This window comes from Aspergillus fumigatus, chromosome 6 (assembly GCF_000002655.1).
Source record: "Aspergillus fumigatus Af293 chromosome 6, whole genome shotgun sequence".
Lineage (NCBI taxonomy): Eukaryota > Fungi > Ascomycota > Eurotiomycetes > Eurotiales > Aspergillaceae > Aspergillus > Aspergillus fumigatus.
This window is the reverse complement of record NC_007199.1, coordinates 2865225-2880873: the sequence shown is the minus strand read 5'-3', so window position 1 is coordinate 2880873 and position 15649 is coordinate 2865225. Positions and strand designations below refer to the sequence as shown.

Genomic DNA, 15649 nt, shown 5'->3' with positions numbered 1-15649 from the left:
GGCCGCATCTGGGAGCAGCTGTTGATTCTGATCTTCGGTTAGAGCTGTACATGCCTGAACGAGCAGCGCAATATCTCATAGTGCGACGCTAAAACTGAGCAACAGCTCCAGAGTCAATAGATCTCTGGACAGCAAGACCGGAAATCCTAGCTAGGGAGAAAGTTTCTCTGAGGTTGTCGGAACGTCCGGGAAGTAAGTCCTATACAAATTTGCCAATCAGACCGACTAGCTATCATACAGTCATCCGGTTAGTTTGACGACGAGATGATTGTTCCGTAGGATCTCCACATCTAATGCGAGCATTACTTGGACATGATATATTGCCGGAGAGAGGAGCTGGTGGGAACGAAGAAAAGGGCGCATCAAAACAGAGAGCCACTCTTCTTTCATAGCATACAAGTAGCATCCTTGTATAGGGTAGTTTGACCATTGGCTGCACTAAAACCTCGTATCAATACTAGTTCAGTAGCCAGATGCTCTGGCCATTCAGTTGTAGGGGGCTTTGCGTAACCATTAGGTTTTGAAGACAGGGAGACCCGAGAATTACCGGTAAACGACTATGGCTACGTAGTATACTCTGATCAATACAGCAGAGATGGATTGATCTAGTGCTGATGCTTTGGCGCTGGTACTCTCTGATGGTTTAGGACACGCACCGAGCCTGCATGTCCACGATCAGTTAGCTGATGCTTGTCCGAAAAGCGGCGGCCTAACGGGCCGAATCCAGAAAGAGAAGCCCTAAGGTTCTGCAGAAATGCAATACGACGTAGTAAGGAGCAACAGGGTACAGCTAGTGTCGTCTCCTCAGTTGGTGCATAACCGCTGACTGACGGCTATTTAGCCGATTCCTGATCGGTCAAGGTACCGGATGCTAAAGGCATCAATCACAGCTCATCTCGTTTACGCTAGTTGACTGAACGCTGGAATTTCTTCACATCTTCACGCGGGGAATCAACTCTTCCCCATGGGGCGATACAACGGCATGCGGTCCGCAAAGCCGTCGACGACGAAGTTGAGCTGCTTCATGCTGCGATCCCGTGGGCGTCGTTAGCGGATGAGGGTGTTGAATCAGTTTAATACTTTCTCGGGCTCATAGATATAAAAGCCGGTCGATCTCTCTTTACATGAGTCTTTATTTTCCTCCCCATCACTCCCTAACCAGTCAATCCAGTCCAATTCTTGGATATAATCATCACCATGCTGGCCTCCACCTTCTCCTACCGCATGTACAAGACCGCGCTCATCCTGGCCGCCCTTCTGGGCTCTGGCCAGGCTCAGCAGGTCGGTACTTCCCAGGCGGAAGTGCATCCGTCCATGACCTGGCAGAGCTGCACGGCTGGCGGCAGCTGCACCACCAACAACGGCAAGGTGGTCATCGACGCGAACTGGCGTTGGGTGCACAAAGTCGGCGACTACACCAACTGCTACACCGGCAACACCTGGGACACGACTATCTGCCCTGACGATGCGACCTGCGCATCCAACTGCGCCCTTGAGGGTGCCAACTACGAATCCACCTATGGTGTGACCGCCAGCGGCAATTCCCTCCGCCTCAACTTCGTCACCACCAGCCAGCAGAAGAACATTGGCTCGCGTCTGTACATGATGAAGGACGACTCGACCTACGAGATGTTTAAGCTGCTGAACCAGGAGTTCACCTTCGATGTCGATGTCTCCAACCTCCCCTGCGGTCTCAACGGTGCTCTGTACTTTGTCGCCATGGACGCCGACGGTGGCATGTCCAAGTACCCAACCAACAAGGCCGGTGCCAAGTACGGTACTGGATACTGTGACTCGCAGTGCCCTCGCGACCTCAAGTTCATCAACGGTCAGGCCAACGTTGAAGGGTGGCAGCCCTCCTCCAACGATGCCAATGCGGGTACCGGCAACCACGGGTCCTGCTGCGCGGAGATGGATATCTGGGAGGCCAACAGCATCTCCACGGCCTTCACCCCCCATCCGTGCGACACGCCCGGCCAGGTGATGTGCACCGGTGATGCCTGCGGTGGCACCTACAGCTCCGACCGCTACGGCGGCACCTGCGACCCCGACGGATGTGATTTCAACTCCTTCCGCCAGGGCAACAAGACCTTCTACGGCCCTGGCATGACCGTCGACACCAAGAGCAAGTTTACCGTCGTCACCCAGTTCATCACCGACGACGGCACCTCCAGCGGCACCCTCAAGGAGATCAAGCGCTTCTACGTGCAGAACGGCAAGGTGATCCCCAACTCGGAGTCGACCTGGACCGGCGTCAGCGGCAACTCCATCACCACCGAGTACTGCACCGCCCAGAAAAGCCTGTTCCAGGACCAGAACGTCTTCGAAAAGCACGGCGGCCTCGAGGGCATGGGTGCTGCCCTCGCCCAGGGCATGGTTCTCGTCATGTCCCTGTGGGATGATCACTCGGCCAACATGCTCTGGCTCGACAGCAACTACCCGACCACTGCCTCTTCCACCACTCCCGGCGTCGCCCGTGGTACCTGCGACATCTCCTCCGGCGTCCCTGCGGATGTCGAGGCGAACCACCCCGACGCCTACGTCGTCTACTCCAACATCAAGGTCGGCCCCATCGGCTCGACCTTCAACAGCGGTGGCTCGAACCCCGGTGGCGGAACCACCACGACAACTACCACCCAGCCTACTACCACCACGACCACGGCTGGAAACCCTGGCGGCACCGGAGTCGCACAGCACTATGGCCAGTGTGGTGGAATCGGATGGACCGGACCCACAACCTGTGCCAGCCCTTATACCTGCCAGAAGCTGAATGATTATTACTCTCAGTGCCTGTAGATGGGAGTGGTGGCCTCCTCGGCCAGGAGCTGGATGACGCTGACGGTTTGAAGGAAAATGTTTTACTATTGAGTTGCTAGTGTGAATTGAATTGAACTGAACTGAATTGAATTGAATGCAACCTGTTACTACCTCCATTGGTCTCTTCTCCGTATTCCCTTTCATAGGCGGCGACATCGTTCGGCACCCTTTATACGAACAGTCTACATTTAATCTATATTCCCCCCAGTTGATTGGACAAAACCTGCAGAACTCACCCTTTAAGCAAGCTAATGCAAGTCTCGGCCCTGGCTACGGAGTAGACCAACTTGCTTGATTCAGCCTGTGACGAGTCATTTGCTGCAAGGCGTCCTGTTATCCCCTGCGCCTGCATATCCTTTTCTCCGGGGTCACTTGCCGGTTTCTGGGGTGCAGGGTGGCAGCGTGACATTGGCATGTACTCTGTAGGAATCCCTTAAGAGCCGGTATTAGGTCATGAAATTATTCATAATTCACGCGAGATGTTACACTAGGTCAGAATTCAGGCAAATCAAGCTAATTTCCACAAGCCAAAAGGCGCGGTCAGCCACCCCCGCAGATGGATTTGCGTCGTATTGTACGGAGAATATATAACAATATTAGCCTAATAAGAATAGAATACCGGAATTGTTGGCTGCATGTGCAGTGCAGGTAGTCGACTAATGTAATTTACTTTCTAATCTACTCATTAATATACGCAAAAGGATGTTGCCTTCCACCAGTACGCAATTGACCACGACAGTCCCCTGGCCTCACGTACTGGTGCCTAGCGATCCGGAATAGGCCCGGATCATCCCTGACAATCACCCTATGCTGAATAGCAGACTACTGGCGGAGCAGACTACCTGCAGAGAAGTCGGGGTAGTGTCTGTGCTGCCACTTCGTGCGTGGCTGCATCAGTCTCCTGCAAAACAGGTCGTCGCCGATTCGGCCGTCGCCACCTGCAGGGTAGACGCCATGCAATCTATCCCCGGAGATGACACCCTCAAGTACCGTGACGAATCGGTTAGGCAGCCCTCCCTGGCTCCGTTCCGGTTTGGGATGGTACGTCCTTGTCGACACGCAGGCTTGCAGAAAGTGTCGGGGTGCGGTCCGAAGCGCCGTCGCAATGTCTTGTTGTCTAGCAGCGATGAATATATATACCATCATTGTGTGAACTGGACTGGCCTTCAGTGTATAGCTGGTAAGTATACGCTGGATACAAGTACAAGATGAAGGCTTCCACTATTATCTGCGCACTTCTCCCCCTTGCTGTGGCGGCGCCGAATGCGAAGCGGGCTTCTGGGTTTGTCTGTATGTTTCCCCTTTCTCGCTTGCTCGCAGAAGCTGACGGTGAGATAGGGTTCGGAAGTAACGAGTCTGGCGCTGAGTTCGGAGAGACCAAGCTGCCTGGCGTGCTGGGGACGGATTATATCTGGCCCGATGCGTCGACGATCAAGACTCTGCATGATGCGGGGATGAACATCTTCCGGGTTGCTTTCCGCATGGAGAGGCTGATCCCGAATCAGATGACGGGGACTCCGGATGCGACGTACCTGAATGATCTCAAGGCGGTTGGTCTGCTGGTCTGGGTGTTGAGGCGTCGCTAACGAGGATAAGACTGTCAATGCGATTACGAGTCTGGGGGCGTACGCGGTTATTGATCCCCATAACTATGGAAGATAGTGAGTCTTTTTTTCTTCTGCTGCCTTGCTGCTGATGCGAGACAGTGCTGACGACGCAGCTACGGGAACATCATCTCGTCGACTGACGACTTTGCCGCGTTCTGGAAGACTCTGGCTGCCCAGTTTGCGTCCAATGACCATGTCATTTTTGACACCAGTATGTTTCCGTCCGGTTTGATATGCCTTGAGGACAAGCTGACCAGATAGACAACGAGTACCATGACATGGACCAGACGCTCGTGCTCAACCTCAACCAGGCTGCCATCAACGCCATCCGTGCTGCAGGCGCCACGTCGCAGTACATTTTCGTCGAGGGCAACTCGTGGTCCGGCGCGTGGACCTGGACCACCGTCAACGACAACCTCAAGGCCCTCACCGACCCGCAGGATAAGATCGTCTACGAGATGCACCAGTATCTCGACTCCGACGGGTCCGGCACGTCGGCCACCTGCGTGAGCTCCACCATCGGCCAGGAGCGCGTGCAGGCCGCCACACAGTGGTTGAAGACCAATGGTAAGAAAGGTATCATTGGCGAGTTCGCTGGAGGCGCCAACAGCGTGTGCCAGTCCGCTGTCACAGGCATGCTTGACTACCTGTCTGCCAACTCGGATGTGTGGATGGGCGCGGCATGGTGGGCCGCTGGTCCCTGGTGGGCAGATTACATCTTCAACATGGAGCCGCCGTCGGGTACTGCCTATCAGAACTATCTCTCGTTGTTGAAGCCGTATTTCGTCGGTGGTTCGGGTGGTAACCCCCCAACGACCACCACAACTACCACCCAGCCTACTACCACCACTACCACGACCACGGCCGGGAACCCTGGTGGCACCGGACTCGCACAGCACTGGGGCCAATGCGGTGGAATCGGATGGACCGGGCCAACAGCCTGCGCGAGCCCCTATACCTGCCAGAAGCTGAACGACTACTACTCTCAATGCCTGTAGTTTCCATAGCACATAGCATATCTCGCAAAATTGGATGACCTTTGGATTGCCGTGTAATCAATGCTTCAAGCAACCAACTCCTCCACACTTTTCATCTCCCTCCCGTTATTCTCCCCCACATCCAAAGCAACCAACACCCGACTAACACAGTTATACGCCGCCACCCCCGTCGTCAACTCGACAATCTCCCTCTCATTCAGCCCAACCCTCCGTAAGTCCTCGAATGTCTCCTCCTCGACCCGCACCCGCAGCGTCATCTCATCCGTATACCGCACCACCGCCCTCTGCACCTCGCTCAGCACACTCCGCCCCAGCGCCTCCTTGCCGGCATCCGTAGTCGTCGCCTCGACCTCGCGCACCGCCCGCAGCTCGTCGGCCGTCACCCCGTCCTTCAGCGCGAGCGGCGCGTGCGCGTTCCACTCGTACACGGCGCCGTTGAGGACCGCCACGCGGCAGACGGAGAGCTCGAGGAGCGCACCGGGGAGGATTGTGCGCGTGCGGATGGCGCCCAGGAAACTGTTCCAGCCGTCGGCGACGGGGGGGGAGTGTAGCAGGGAGAGATCTAGGGGAATGAGTGGGCGGGGGTGTCTGCGGGCGGCGATGCGGGCGTAGATTTCGGTGGTGGAGGGGTCGGCGTCGCGGGGTGGGGTGGAGGGAGCGTAGGGGAGGCGCATGGTGCAGTGTGATTTTTTTTCGAATATGTTGGAATGTGTATCGAGTTGAATGCTTGAATGTGTTATTGAGATGAAGTACAAATATATCCGAGTCCATACGTAGGGATGTATGCGGTGGAATTGATTTTAGCCGCGGGTATTGTTTCTTCCCAGATCTGCACTGCCGTCATGGAATGCCGTTCCCCCGCATTATGAAGATGAAAGTATGGAGAAAAAAAAAATCATCTCAATGTAGTTCAAATTCATCAATTATGTTACTTTGAGATCCAATCGATCTTATCTCTGTCAACATGAAGCATCACTTGGTGATCGGCACGTGGACTCCCCCAGGTCGGCTGTACACCGTCGCGTTCGACGACGAGGCCTTGACTTTGGAGTTGGTTAAGAAGACCGAGATTCCAGAGGATGAGCCCATCTCATGGTTAACTATCTCTGTAGGTATCCAACCTCTTCCAGCGACATTCGCTAATGTTGTCCAGCATGACAAGAAAACCCTCTACGGAGCTGCCATGAAAAAGTGGAACAGCTTCGCCATCAACAGCCCAACAGACATCGTCCACCAGGTCGCCCATCCTCTTGCTGGTCACCGTATGCTCGTATCCATCTCTGCGCGGTCTGGCTGATGCTGATTTGAGCTACCCAGCTCTGGCCTCCAGTAGTGAAAGCAACACCCGCGCCATTTTCGTCCTGGCAGCGCACAAACCCCCCTACAACGTCTATGGCGCGCCCTTCTACAACTACGCGGGCTATGGCAACGTCTTCTCCGTCGACCCCTCCGACGGCCGTCTGGTCAAGAATGTCCAGAACTACGAATACCAGGAGAACACAGGCATCCACGGCATGGTCTTTGACCCCACAGAAACCTACCTCTACTCGGCCGATCTGCAGGCCAACAAGATCTGGACCCATCGCAAGGACGCTCAGACCGGCGAGCTGACCCTCGTCGACTGTCTTGAGGCCCCATCGCCAGACGACCACCCCCGTTGGGTCGATATCCACCGCAGCGGCAAGTATCTATACGCGCTGATGGAAGCGGGGAACCGGCTGGCGGTGTATGTGATTGACGAGAAGCGCCATGTCCCTGTATTCACGCACATCACCTACCCATTGCTCCCTGCAGGTAAGCTTTTTTACCATCGGCGCTCCGTCCAGGACTGACGAAAACCAGGCGTCCCTCCGACGAATAAATACCGCGGTGATGTCTGCTTCACCACCCGCAGCGGCGAGTACCTGTTTGCGACTACCCGCGGCACCTACGGCCGCCCCTGGACCGGATATATCACGGCCTTCAAGCTGGGCCCCAACGGCAATATTGAACGACAGCTGTTCATCCACCCCACGTCCAACAGCGGTGGTCACTCCAATGCGGTCAGCCCCTGTGACTTCAGCGATGAGTGGTTGGCGCTGTGCGACGACCAGGACGGGTTTGTGGAGATATATCGCTTCAAGGACGAGACGCTGGCCCGGGTGGCTAGGCTGGATATTCCAGAGAAGGGATTTGGGATGAATGCAGTTTGGTACGATTAATGAGATATAGACTTCAATAGAGAGGATTATTCAAATAGTAAGGATCGAACGTGCTGTGTCTGCAACAATGTAATGGTTGTGATGCTACGACAGTCACGTGGTTGGATTGATTTATCCCTTTTCTCCTCATCAGGAGAATCCAATCTTCATCTGCTCATCATCCCATCCATCGAAGACCGAAAATGATGCAAATTCACTCATTTTCATTTGATTATAATGAGTGAGGACAGTATTTGATAAGATGGCATGAGATGACTAACATCAGCGGCATTGCCAGACATCGGGTCTCCGGTCGGCAGTCGAGATCGGCGTCGAGTGCTTTCCGAGGGGTCTGGGGTTGAATATAGAGCGCCTGTGCTGTGAGTCTAATTTCATTTAGATAAAAAAACATTCTTGTCTTCAGTTGTATTGCTTTGCTCTTCATCATACAATTACTCATTGATTGTTGATTATTTACAGAACAACATGGCGACCCCCGGCCTGCTCTACGTCACAATGCAACCCCGCCCGTCTCTCCCCGCGGCCCAATTCCACGACTGGTACAACACAGAACACGGTCCGTTGCGTCTACGCTTGCCCTTTATCACCAATGGCTTCAGATACAGAGCTGCGGATGGCCTCGAGCCGGAATGGGTTGCTCTGTACGATATCACCGACATGGTGGAGCTGACCCGCGAGACGTACCTGGCACTCCGAGGTGACGGCATCAAGACCCCCCGCGAGAAAGCCACCATGGCTCAAATTGCCGTCGATCGCCGACTCTACGACCTGTTGGACGATCAAAAAGCCCCCGACTACCGTCCTCTCGAGGACGAAACCGACGCCGCCTCCGCTGGCTCCGTTCTCATTGCCGTGTCTGTTGTCGTCCCTGCGGACCAAGAAGACGAGCTCAACCGCTGGTACCGCGAGGAGCACTTCGGCATGCTCTCCCGCGTGCCTGGCTGGCGTCGCTCTCGCCGCTTCGTCACAGCAGCCATCGACCCCAACGCCCCTCGCGAGTTCCTTTCCTTGTACGAGTACGCGGCAAAGAACGGACTCGAGGGCCCGGAGCACAATGCTGCGAAGAACACCCCCTGGAGCAAGCGGATCAGCGAGATTGCCATCAGCAAGAAGCGCCGGATCTACGAGTGGGCTTACACCTTTGGACCAGCTCCGCGCGAGCTCGCCTCCCTTGCCTCCAAGGACGTCGTCGGGCCCTGGCACTCCAATGACAACCGCACGAGGACGTATCCCTCCCCCACGCGTCCTGCAGTGGAGTCATACGTGACAACCAAAGACGGAGTATCACTCCCTTACCGGCTCGAGGGCAGCACGGACCCCACCGCCCCGGTCATTGTCCTGAGCAACTCCATCCTGGTCGACTGGAGCATCTGGGACGGTTTTGTGGATGCCTTCCTATCCAACCCCCAAAACCAAAACTACCGGATCCTACGCTACCTCACACGCGGCCGCCGCCGCGACTGCGGTGAGACACCCATCACCGTCGACGTCCTGGCCTCGGACATCATCGCGCTGCTGGACGCGCTCCGCATCCCGCAGGCGACGCTCATCGGGGTCAGCCTCGGCGGCGTAACGGTGCTGAACACGGCACTGCTGTACCCCGCGCGTGTGACGCGGTTCATCGCCTGCGACACCAACAGCTCCGCGCCGGAATCGAACCGCCAGGCATGGACGGACCGGCACGCAATGGCCGCCAGCGAAGGGGCCGTGTCGCCTGACACGCAGGAACCCATCATTGGCGAGAAGCTGGCGGAGGCGACCACGCGGCGGTGGTTCGTGCCCGCAACGTACGAGACGCAGCCGGAGGTCGCGGCGCGGGTCAAGGAGGTGGTGCGCGCCAACAGCCTCGAGGGATTCCACAAGGGCATGCAGGCGCTGTGTGCGTACGATGTGCGGGAGCGGATGGCGGATGCGCGCGTGCCGGGCCTGTTTGTGGCGGGCGAGGGCGACGGAGTGCTACCGCAAACAATGCAGAAGATGGCGAGTGACCTCAACGGGGGCGCGGAGCTGAAGATCATCCCCCAGGCGGGTCATCTGCCGATGGTGGAGCAGCCACAGGCTTTTACGGAGGTGGTCAATAGTTTCTTGCATCCGTAGCTTGCTTGCTTTGTTTGCATATTATGTCTACACAGTATAGCAAATTTGAGGCTGAATTTAATTTAATGACAAATGAAAACTTTCATCATAGCATTACTATAAATGTTCTCTCACGCTGGCCGACTTGGCCTCGGAGGTCTGCGTCACCTCGAACGTGCGGTGGATGCCCGACAGTCCCATGTCTCCGCCGTCTGCCACCGGCCGCTCGGAATTCAAGCGCTCCTCGCTGCTGTTCTCGCTCGACCCCCTCCACGGACTCTCCGGCGCATGCACCGTCGTCACCGTCGTGGCGAGTTTATCCGGGCGGAACCGACCTCCGGCATCCGTATCCAACGATCCCAGCGGCACGGGGCGATCACGACTCGGCCCGAGGCGGCGCGAGGACGACTTCCCCGGCATTGGGGACATGTAATCGTCGGTGGTGCTGGAGCCGCGCAGCATGCGAAGCAGCGGACGCAGGGTCGCGAGACTACCGGCGGAAATCCCCAGGCCGACCTCGATGTTGGACCAGAGCGCGATCTCGACGGTCGCATCTACCCAGCCACCAGTTAGCAGAGAGCGCTATCCGGATCGGAAGGAGGATGGGAACTTACAGAGGAAGTCTGGATCCGCAAAAGTGTGGACCCAGGGGATACGAATAATCACGGCCGAGGAGGCACTGCAATCGTGGTCAGTTTTGCTGTCGCAAGAGGGGGGGGGGAGCAATCAACTGGGGTGATGAATGGACATACATGCAAGCCATGCTCAGAATCCCAATCACCGCAATCTTGGTCTGCCGGCGCATATGCAGCTTGTGCACCATGAAGATAGGCAGAATACCCACGGTGAAATCACACAACGCCGCAAACGCGCTGTAGACGTAGGTCATGGCGATGACGATGTGGATGTCGATGCAGGAGCCCGGGATGGAGGGGTCGAGCGCAGTGCGGGTCCAGAAGTACTCGATGGGCCGGCACTGCAGCAGCATGATGAGCATAAACGCCAAACCGGCGATGGCTGTGAGTGCGATGACGCAGTAGAGGATCCAGATGTGGAGGCGTTTGACGGTGATGCGGCGTAGGAAGATGCAGACGGATACTTTGCAGCCGACTGAGGCCCAGCAATAGGCGATTTCACAGAGCCACCAGTACTATTTTTTTTTTCCCTTTCCATTATTTGATGTCGATAGGATGGATATGAGGAGGGGAAAGGGGGAAATACCTCCATGGCTGTGACGCGCCGATGGGCCGTCAGATCAGCGAATCTCCTGCCCGTGCCATAGCGGGCTCCCCCGATCATACATCCGCAGAACATGAGGTACCATAGCTATGTCAGGTCAGTCTCTGGAAGACGGTCAGGAAGGAGAGGAGAGAAGGATGGAATACCATGGCAATGACCATGGCGCCATCATCCCAGCCAAACGCCTTGACGACGAATAATCGCACATAGCATCGCAGGATCACGGTTACCGAGGCTATGGCCATGAACACGGCCGCAACGACCTTGACCTCGAGACTGCGGTCATCTTTGCTCGTAGTGCTCATGCTGGCTGAAGCATGTTGCTAGGTATTATTGCTATTGAGATGAGATGAGCCAAGTGGAGGGGGAAATCCAGCCATTCATATATACCGAGTCAAGGGCCACCACCCAAGGAAACAGAATAGGAGTGACTGCTCTCCTATTTTGGAACTTTTAACCTTGAACAGCGGTATCCTAGTGGCCCAGAAAGTTTTTAGTGACTTCACCGTGCGCACTTGGCAGATAGCAGCATTTTGGGTTTTCTCCTCCCCGTAGTCCGTTTTTGCTAGTCTGCTCCGGGCAGTGCCAGACGTAGGGATGTGATGTGATGGACATTGCCACTTGCCATTTCCATTTGCTTTCCGCAGTCGGAGACTAGTTAACCAGTAGACTACGGAGTACTGACTAACGGTGGAGTATGCAGACAGCCTATAAAACACCCAGCAACAGCGGTCGAGGCCGTAAGTTCATGCGTACTGTGTGCCTCAAGACGACTCGAGAGCAAGGCCTGAGCGGCAGGTTTCTGGTTCCTAGAAAGCGACAGGGGTGATTCATCAGGACTAGATGACGCAAGTCTACTCCGGAGTCGTGATCAATCTGCGAAGATGAGCATTATTATGACTATGACTATGACTATGGACTTTGGCAGATGGCAACGTCATAATGGTAGTATGCATTTGCGGCAAAGTCGGAGATTGAGGGCACTGAACGTTTAGTGCTGCTGTCGCTGTTTCAGCGCCAGACCCGTCATTGGTATTGTGAAGACAGTAGACTATAGCCTAAGATTCTCAATTCTCGACTACACAGTACACAGTATGGACTTGCATGAATTCGCCCTCCATTCCACTAACTGCAACAGTGCAATGCTCTGAGTACTTTGTACAGCGGCCGGGATCCATCCCGTATGTGGGAAATGCATTGCCCTTCCCCGTGGCAAAGACAACGACGGGGTTCGCCCTAACACTAAATAACTAAACATGGCTAAATGCTCCACTGCGTCTCACCATGTCTTCTGCAGGAGTCGAGACTGAGTCATGGGCTTTCTGATCCTTGCAAGATGGCATTCCCAGTCTCTGCAGAAGTGCGTATCCCTGTCTTGTGGATGTCGACTAACTGATCCGGCACAAGCCATTCTGCTTCTAAACAAGCCATAAACATAAGCATCCAGGCCATATCGATTCTTCAATCATCGGGATCATTTCTTATCATCTTTTTTTATCCTCCTTAGCGTCACGGTCATGTTCTTCGAGCAATAACTCCGTAGCCACGTGCTGATCATCATTACCGTGACCGTTGGATCCTCGTCCAGCAATATCCCTAGCTGGCTAGCATTCACAATAGCTTGTGGTAAACTCGCAAGTCGCCGGACCGGTAAACTCTCGCCGATTTGATGCGGAACCCTTTTATGGGAGACATCCGGTGGATAAACTCATTCAGGGGCAGATCAGTCCTGCCTGCCCTGAGGTGGAGTCGACTTCCGAGGTAGCATGTGGCTTGGACTCTTAGGCACCTTTCTGTAGTCTATTCTCGATAGAATCGAGTCCATTTGACACAATGAAATAGCATAGTGACTACTACGGTGGGTTTCCAGAACCCGTCTCGTATTCCACTCCACTCTTCTTCGGGGCGCTTCCTCGTCCTCGTTTAGGCTGAGATAGGGTGGAACTCCACGACACGTGTATCATGACCGATCTGCAATGATCCCTGTCCAGACCGTTCTGATCATTCATCTCCTTGGTCTTGGCTTCATTGTGGCACCAATCGCCTGGACTTTGGGTTCTCCCGTCGGTGACCATGCGGTTGTAGCCTGGATAGAAGTGAAGCTACGGTCGGTCGCTTGGATTTACATCACCAAAGTGAATGCAATGCCCTGGATACTTAGGAAATAGTCTTCTAATGCACTCGAGAGAAGACATCGGGACCAGATGGACCACGAGCGCGGTCCGATGTCGTGACGCTGGCACAACCATGACGTCGTCGGGCCCCTATCTCCAAACGATCCTGTCGGGACATCAAAAGCAATGACAATAACAGCTCAGAATGGGCAGATTCAGCCCGCATCGCTGTGTCTCCCTTGGATACAGATTTGCATCCCCTCATCGACGAGGATTATCCCTCTATGCCAATGGTATGACACCCCTCCACCTCCCCGCATATCCCCCCCGACTGATAGATGCCAGGCAAACCAGCGACGGAAAAAGATCTGTTCGGGTACAGCAAGGGCCGCTTCCTCGTGAACGAAGGATACGAGCGGGCGAAACGGTACTCGCCCTTTGACATCCGCGAACTCTGCCGCATGGTCTCCGCGTTGCCTCGCGTGGCCGGCTCGCCCATTACCCGCATCGAGAAGAAGGAGGGCGGGTACAACAAGGCGCTGTTGATGACCGCCGAAAATGGGACGAACATCCTGGCCAAGATTCCCTGTCGGAATATCGTCCCTCGATGGTACGGGACCGCGTCCGAGGTGGCCGTCTTGGACTTCGGTAGGTATCTCGTCTTGTCTCCGTGAGGCCGGGCGATGGCTGACCCCGAGCGCAGTCAAATCGCACTCGACCACGCCTGTGTCGGACGTCCTCGCCTGGTGCGCAGACGACTCCAACCCCGTCCGTTCCGAATACATCGTCCTGGAGCCGAGCGTCGGTGAGCTGCTCACCAAGGCGTGGGACACCCTTGCCGAACACGAGCGCGTGAAGCTGATCCGCAACTTTGCCTCGCTCGAAAGTAAGCTGGCAGCCACGCAGTTTCCGGGCTACGGTGCCTTGTATCTGCGAAACGCCCTCCCCCCGGCGCTGCAACAACCCGGCCGCACCATCGACGTGGATGACACGTACTGCCTCGGGCCGATGTACCACGGCTCCTGGCCAGGTGGATTCGCGGCAAATGCAGACGACTATGCAAAGTACTCGGGGCCCTGTCCGTCCTCCTCCGCGATCTGCTTTGGCTGGAGTTCTACTGAACAGCGATAGGGAGAACCCTCGCCGAGCTCGGCCGCGATCTCGCCCACCAAGGCATCTGCCAAGTCCGCAACTACAAGACCTCCTACGCTGGCCGGGGCCCGCACTACGGCACTCCCGAGGAGCACATCCGCGTCCTCGAGACTGTCATGCAAGTGATGCCGATCCTCACAGAAGCCGTCCCGATTCGCCGGCACACTGAGCCCGTCCTTCGCCACCCCGACTTTCACCCAGGCAACATCTTCGTCTCCGCCGACGACCCCACCGTCATCGTCGGCGTCATCGACTGGCAATTCACCTGCATCCTTCCACGCTTCACGCAGGTTCGCTGGCCGCTGTTCCTCGCTCCGCCGGAAGGCTACCAACCCGGCACGCCCAACCCGGAACGCCCGCCCACCGACAACGACAACACGCAACAAGCGCAGGACGCGGCCCTTCGCGCCAAGTGCTACGAGGCCGCGCTCCTCAAGTCCCATCTGGAATCGTACCTGGCTCTCACCGAACCCGACGCCGCCATCCGCCGCCTCTTCATCTCCTGCCCCTTCACCTACCGCGACGGGATTCTGCCCGTACGCGACTGCCTGCTCAAGCTCTCGCAGCACTGGGCGCGTTTACAGGTGAGTCAGGAGTGTCCGTACCGGTTCACCGCGGCGGAGGTGGCAGAGCACGAGCACCAGATGGCCGAGTACGAGGGCTGGCTAAAACTGCGGGAGCATACGCAGCAGCTTCTCCGGTCGAATGATGGCGGGTGGGTGCCGTCTGGCGTGGACTTTGAGGAGATCCAGGCGAGGCATGATAAACTGTATCGCCGGTTTGTGAAGACGAAGATGGAGCATATGTCTGAGGAGGATGCGAAGCGGCAGTGGTTCTTCCGTGAGAGAGGATAGTCATTCTGTATGACCTCCTCTGAAGCAGGGAAGGCTCGTATAAGTCGTGAAATGCAAGACTACGTTGCGAGTTACTATCGAAGTAGAACCAAAGTGTCTCATTGTGTTTCTCCCTGCTGCTCCTATGGTCTAAACGGTGAAAATCGACTTGCAAATAGCAGCAACAGGGTGCAGTCTACTCCACCTGAGTCCCTTATCCCCAAACAAATGCTCAATCTGGTTACTCATGTAGATTTCGCCGTCTTGCTAGACCCATACGCTAACCACCCGTAATTTCCTTCGAAATGATGATCTCCAGCTGGACAGGCCCGTCCGAACTGAGTCCCAAATCGTCCTTCGTGCGCCCCTTGGGTTCAAGGAAGTTTCGCCCCGGGCTCGATTTCCCTCCCTCCCGAATCTCACGACTCCTCGTCTCTTCACATTCAGTCGACTTGGCGAGCGGGACCTTGAAGGGCTGATTTCGCCTTGTAACGGCTTACGCAGCTATTTATATGAGGCCACTAATGGCCCCTTTACTGGAGACAAGAGTTCCTTTCAGCTGTCAAATGCGGTGCGATATCGCAGCCGCGACGGTGGCCAGTCCCCGTCCCC

General features: G+C 55.8%; 7 protein-coding genes across 7 annotated transcripts; 5 read left to right on the top strand and 2 right to left on the bottom strand.

Annotated features, from left to right (window-relative positions):
- Positions 1 to 1197: 1197 nt before the first annotated feature.
- cbhB (putative 1,4-beta-D-glucan-cellobiohydrolyase) lies at positions 1198 to 2796 on the top strand (the record flags this gene model as incomplete). The annotated part of the gene is made up of 1 exon (XM_745951.1): positions 1198 to 2796. One exon carries the CDS (start codon positions 1198 to 1200, stop codon positions 2794 to 2796), a length of 1599 nt encoding a protein of 532 aa, XP_751044.1.
- Positions 2797 to 4025: 1229 nt separating this feature from the next.
- On the top strand, positions 4026 to 5422 carry egl2 (putative endoglucanase; the record flags this gene model as incomplete). The annotated part of the gene is made up of 5 exons (XM_745950.1): positions 4026 to 4107; positions 4156 to 4367; positions 4414 to 4478; positions 4538 to 4635; positions 4686 to 5422. 5 exons carry the CDS (start codon positions 4026 to 4028, stop codon positions 5420 to 5422), a joined length of 1194 nt encoding a protein of 397 aa, XP_751043.1.
- A 65-nt stretch (positions 5423 to 5487) lies between these two features.
- On the bottom strand, positions 5488 to 6266 carry AFUA_6G11590 (carboxymuconolactone decarboxylase family protein; the record flags this gene model as incomplete). Its single annotated transcript, XM_745949.1, has 2 exons — positions 5488 to 6148; positions 6196 to 6266. 2 exons carry the CDS (start codon positions 6264 to 6266, stop codon positions 5488 to 5490), a joined length of 732 nt encoding a protein of 243 aa, XP_751042.1.
- Positions 6267 to 6293: 27 nt separating this feature from the next.
- On the top strand, positions 6294 to 7982 carry AFUA_6G11580 (lactonase family protein). Its single transcript, XM_077805086.1, has 5 exons — positions 6294 to 6530; positions 6576 to 6684; positions 6740 to 7216; positions 7265 to 7843; positions 7901 to 7982. Exons 1-4 carry the CDS (start codon positions 6387 to 6389, stop codon positions 7621 to 7623), a joined length of 1089 nt encoding a protein of 362 aa, XP_077661217.1. The 5' UTR covers positions 6294 to 6386; the 3' UTR covers positions 7624 to 7843; positions 7901 to 7982.
- A 106-nt stretch (positions 7983 to 8088) lies between these two features.
- On the top strand, positions 8089 to 9720 carry AFUA_6G11570 (putative alpha/beta hydrolase; the record flags this gene model as incomplete). Its single annotated transcript, XM_745947.1, has 1 exon — positions 8089 to 9720. The coding sequence occupies one exon, from the start codon at positions 8089 to 8091 to the stop codon at positions 9718 to 9720; it is 1632 nt and encodes a 543-aa protein (XP_751040.1).
- A 96-nt stretch (positions 9721 to 9816) lies between these two features.
- On the bottom strand, positions 9817 to 12230 carry AFUA_6G11560 (putative integral membrane protein; the record flags this gene model as incomplete). Its single annotated transcript, XM_745946.2, has 6 exons — positions 11329 to 12230; positions 11085 to 11274; positions 10921 to 11025; positions 10452 to 10849; positions 10314 to 10378; positions 9817 to 10253 (listed from the first exon to the last, which is right to left on the bottom strand). The coding sequence occupies exons 2-6, from the start codon at positions 11241 to 11243 to the stop codon at positions 9817 to 9819; spliced, it is 1164 nt and encodes a 387-aa protein (XP_751039.1). The 5' UTR covers positions 11244 to 11274; positions 11329 to 12230.
- A 756-nt stretch (positions 12231 to 12986) lies between these two features.
- On the top strand, positions 12987 to 15058 carry AFUA_6G11540 (phosphotransferase family protein; the record flags this gene model as incomplete). Its single annotated transcript, XM_745944.2, has 4 exons — positions 12987 to 13345; positions 13398 to 13700; positions 13756 to 14130; positions 14184 to 15058. The coding sequence occupies exons 1-4, from the start codon at positions 13258 to 13260 to the stop codon at positions 15056 to 15058; spliced, it is 1641 nt and encodes a 546-aa protein (XP_751037.2). The 5' UTR covers positions 12987 to 13257.
- Positions 15059 to 15649: the final 591 nt, after the last annotated feature.

Coding starts and splice junctions, on each gene's coding strand:
- AFUA_6G11580 (XM_077805086.1), top strand. CDS start 6,387: ATGAAGCATCACTTGGTGATCGGCACGTGGACTCCCCCAGGTCGGCTG. Junction 6,531..6,575: donor TCTCATGGTTAACTATCTCT/GTAGGTATCCAA, acceptor AATGTTGTCCAG/CATGACAAGAAAACCCTCTA. Junction 7,217..7,264: donor CTACCCATTGCTCCCTGCAG/GTAAGCTTTTTT, acceptor GACGAAAACCAG/GCGTCCCTCCGACGAATAAA.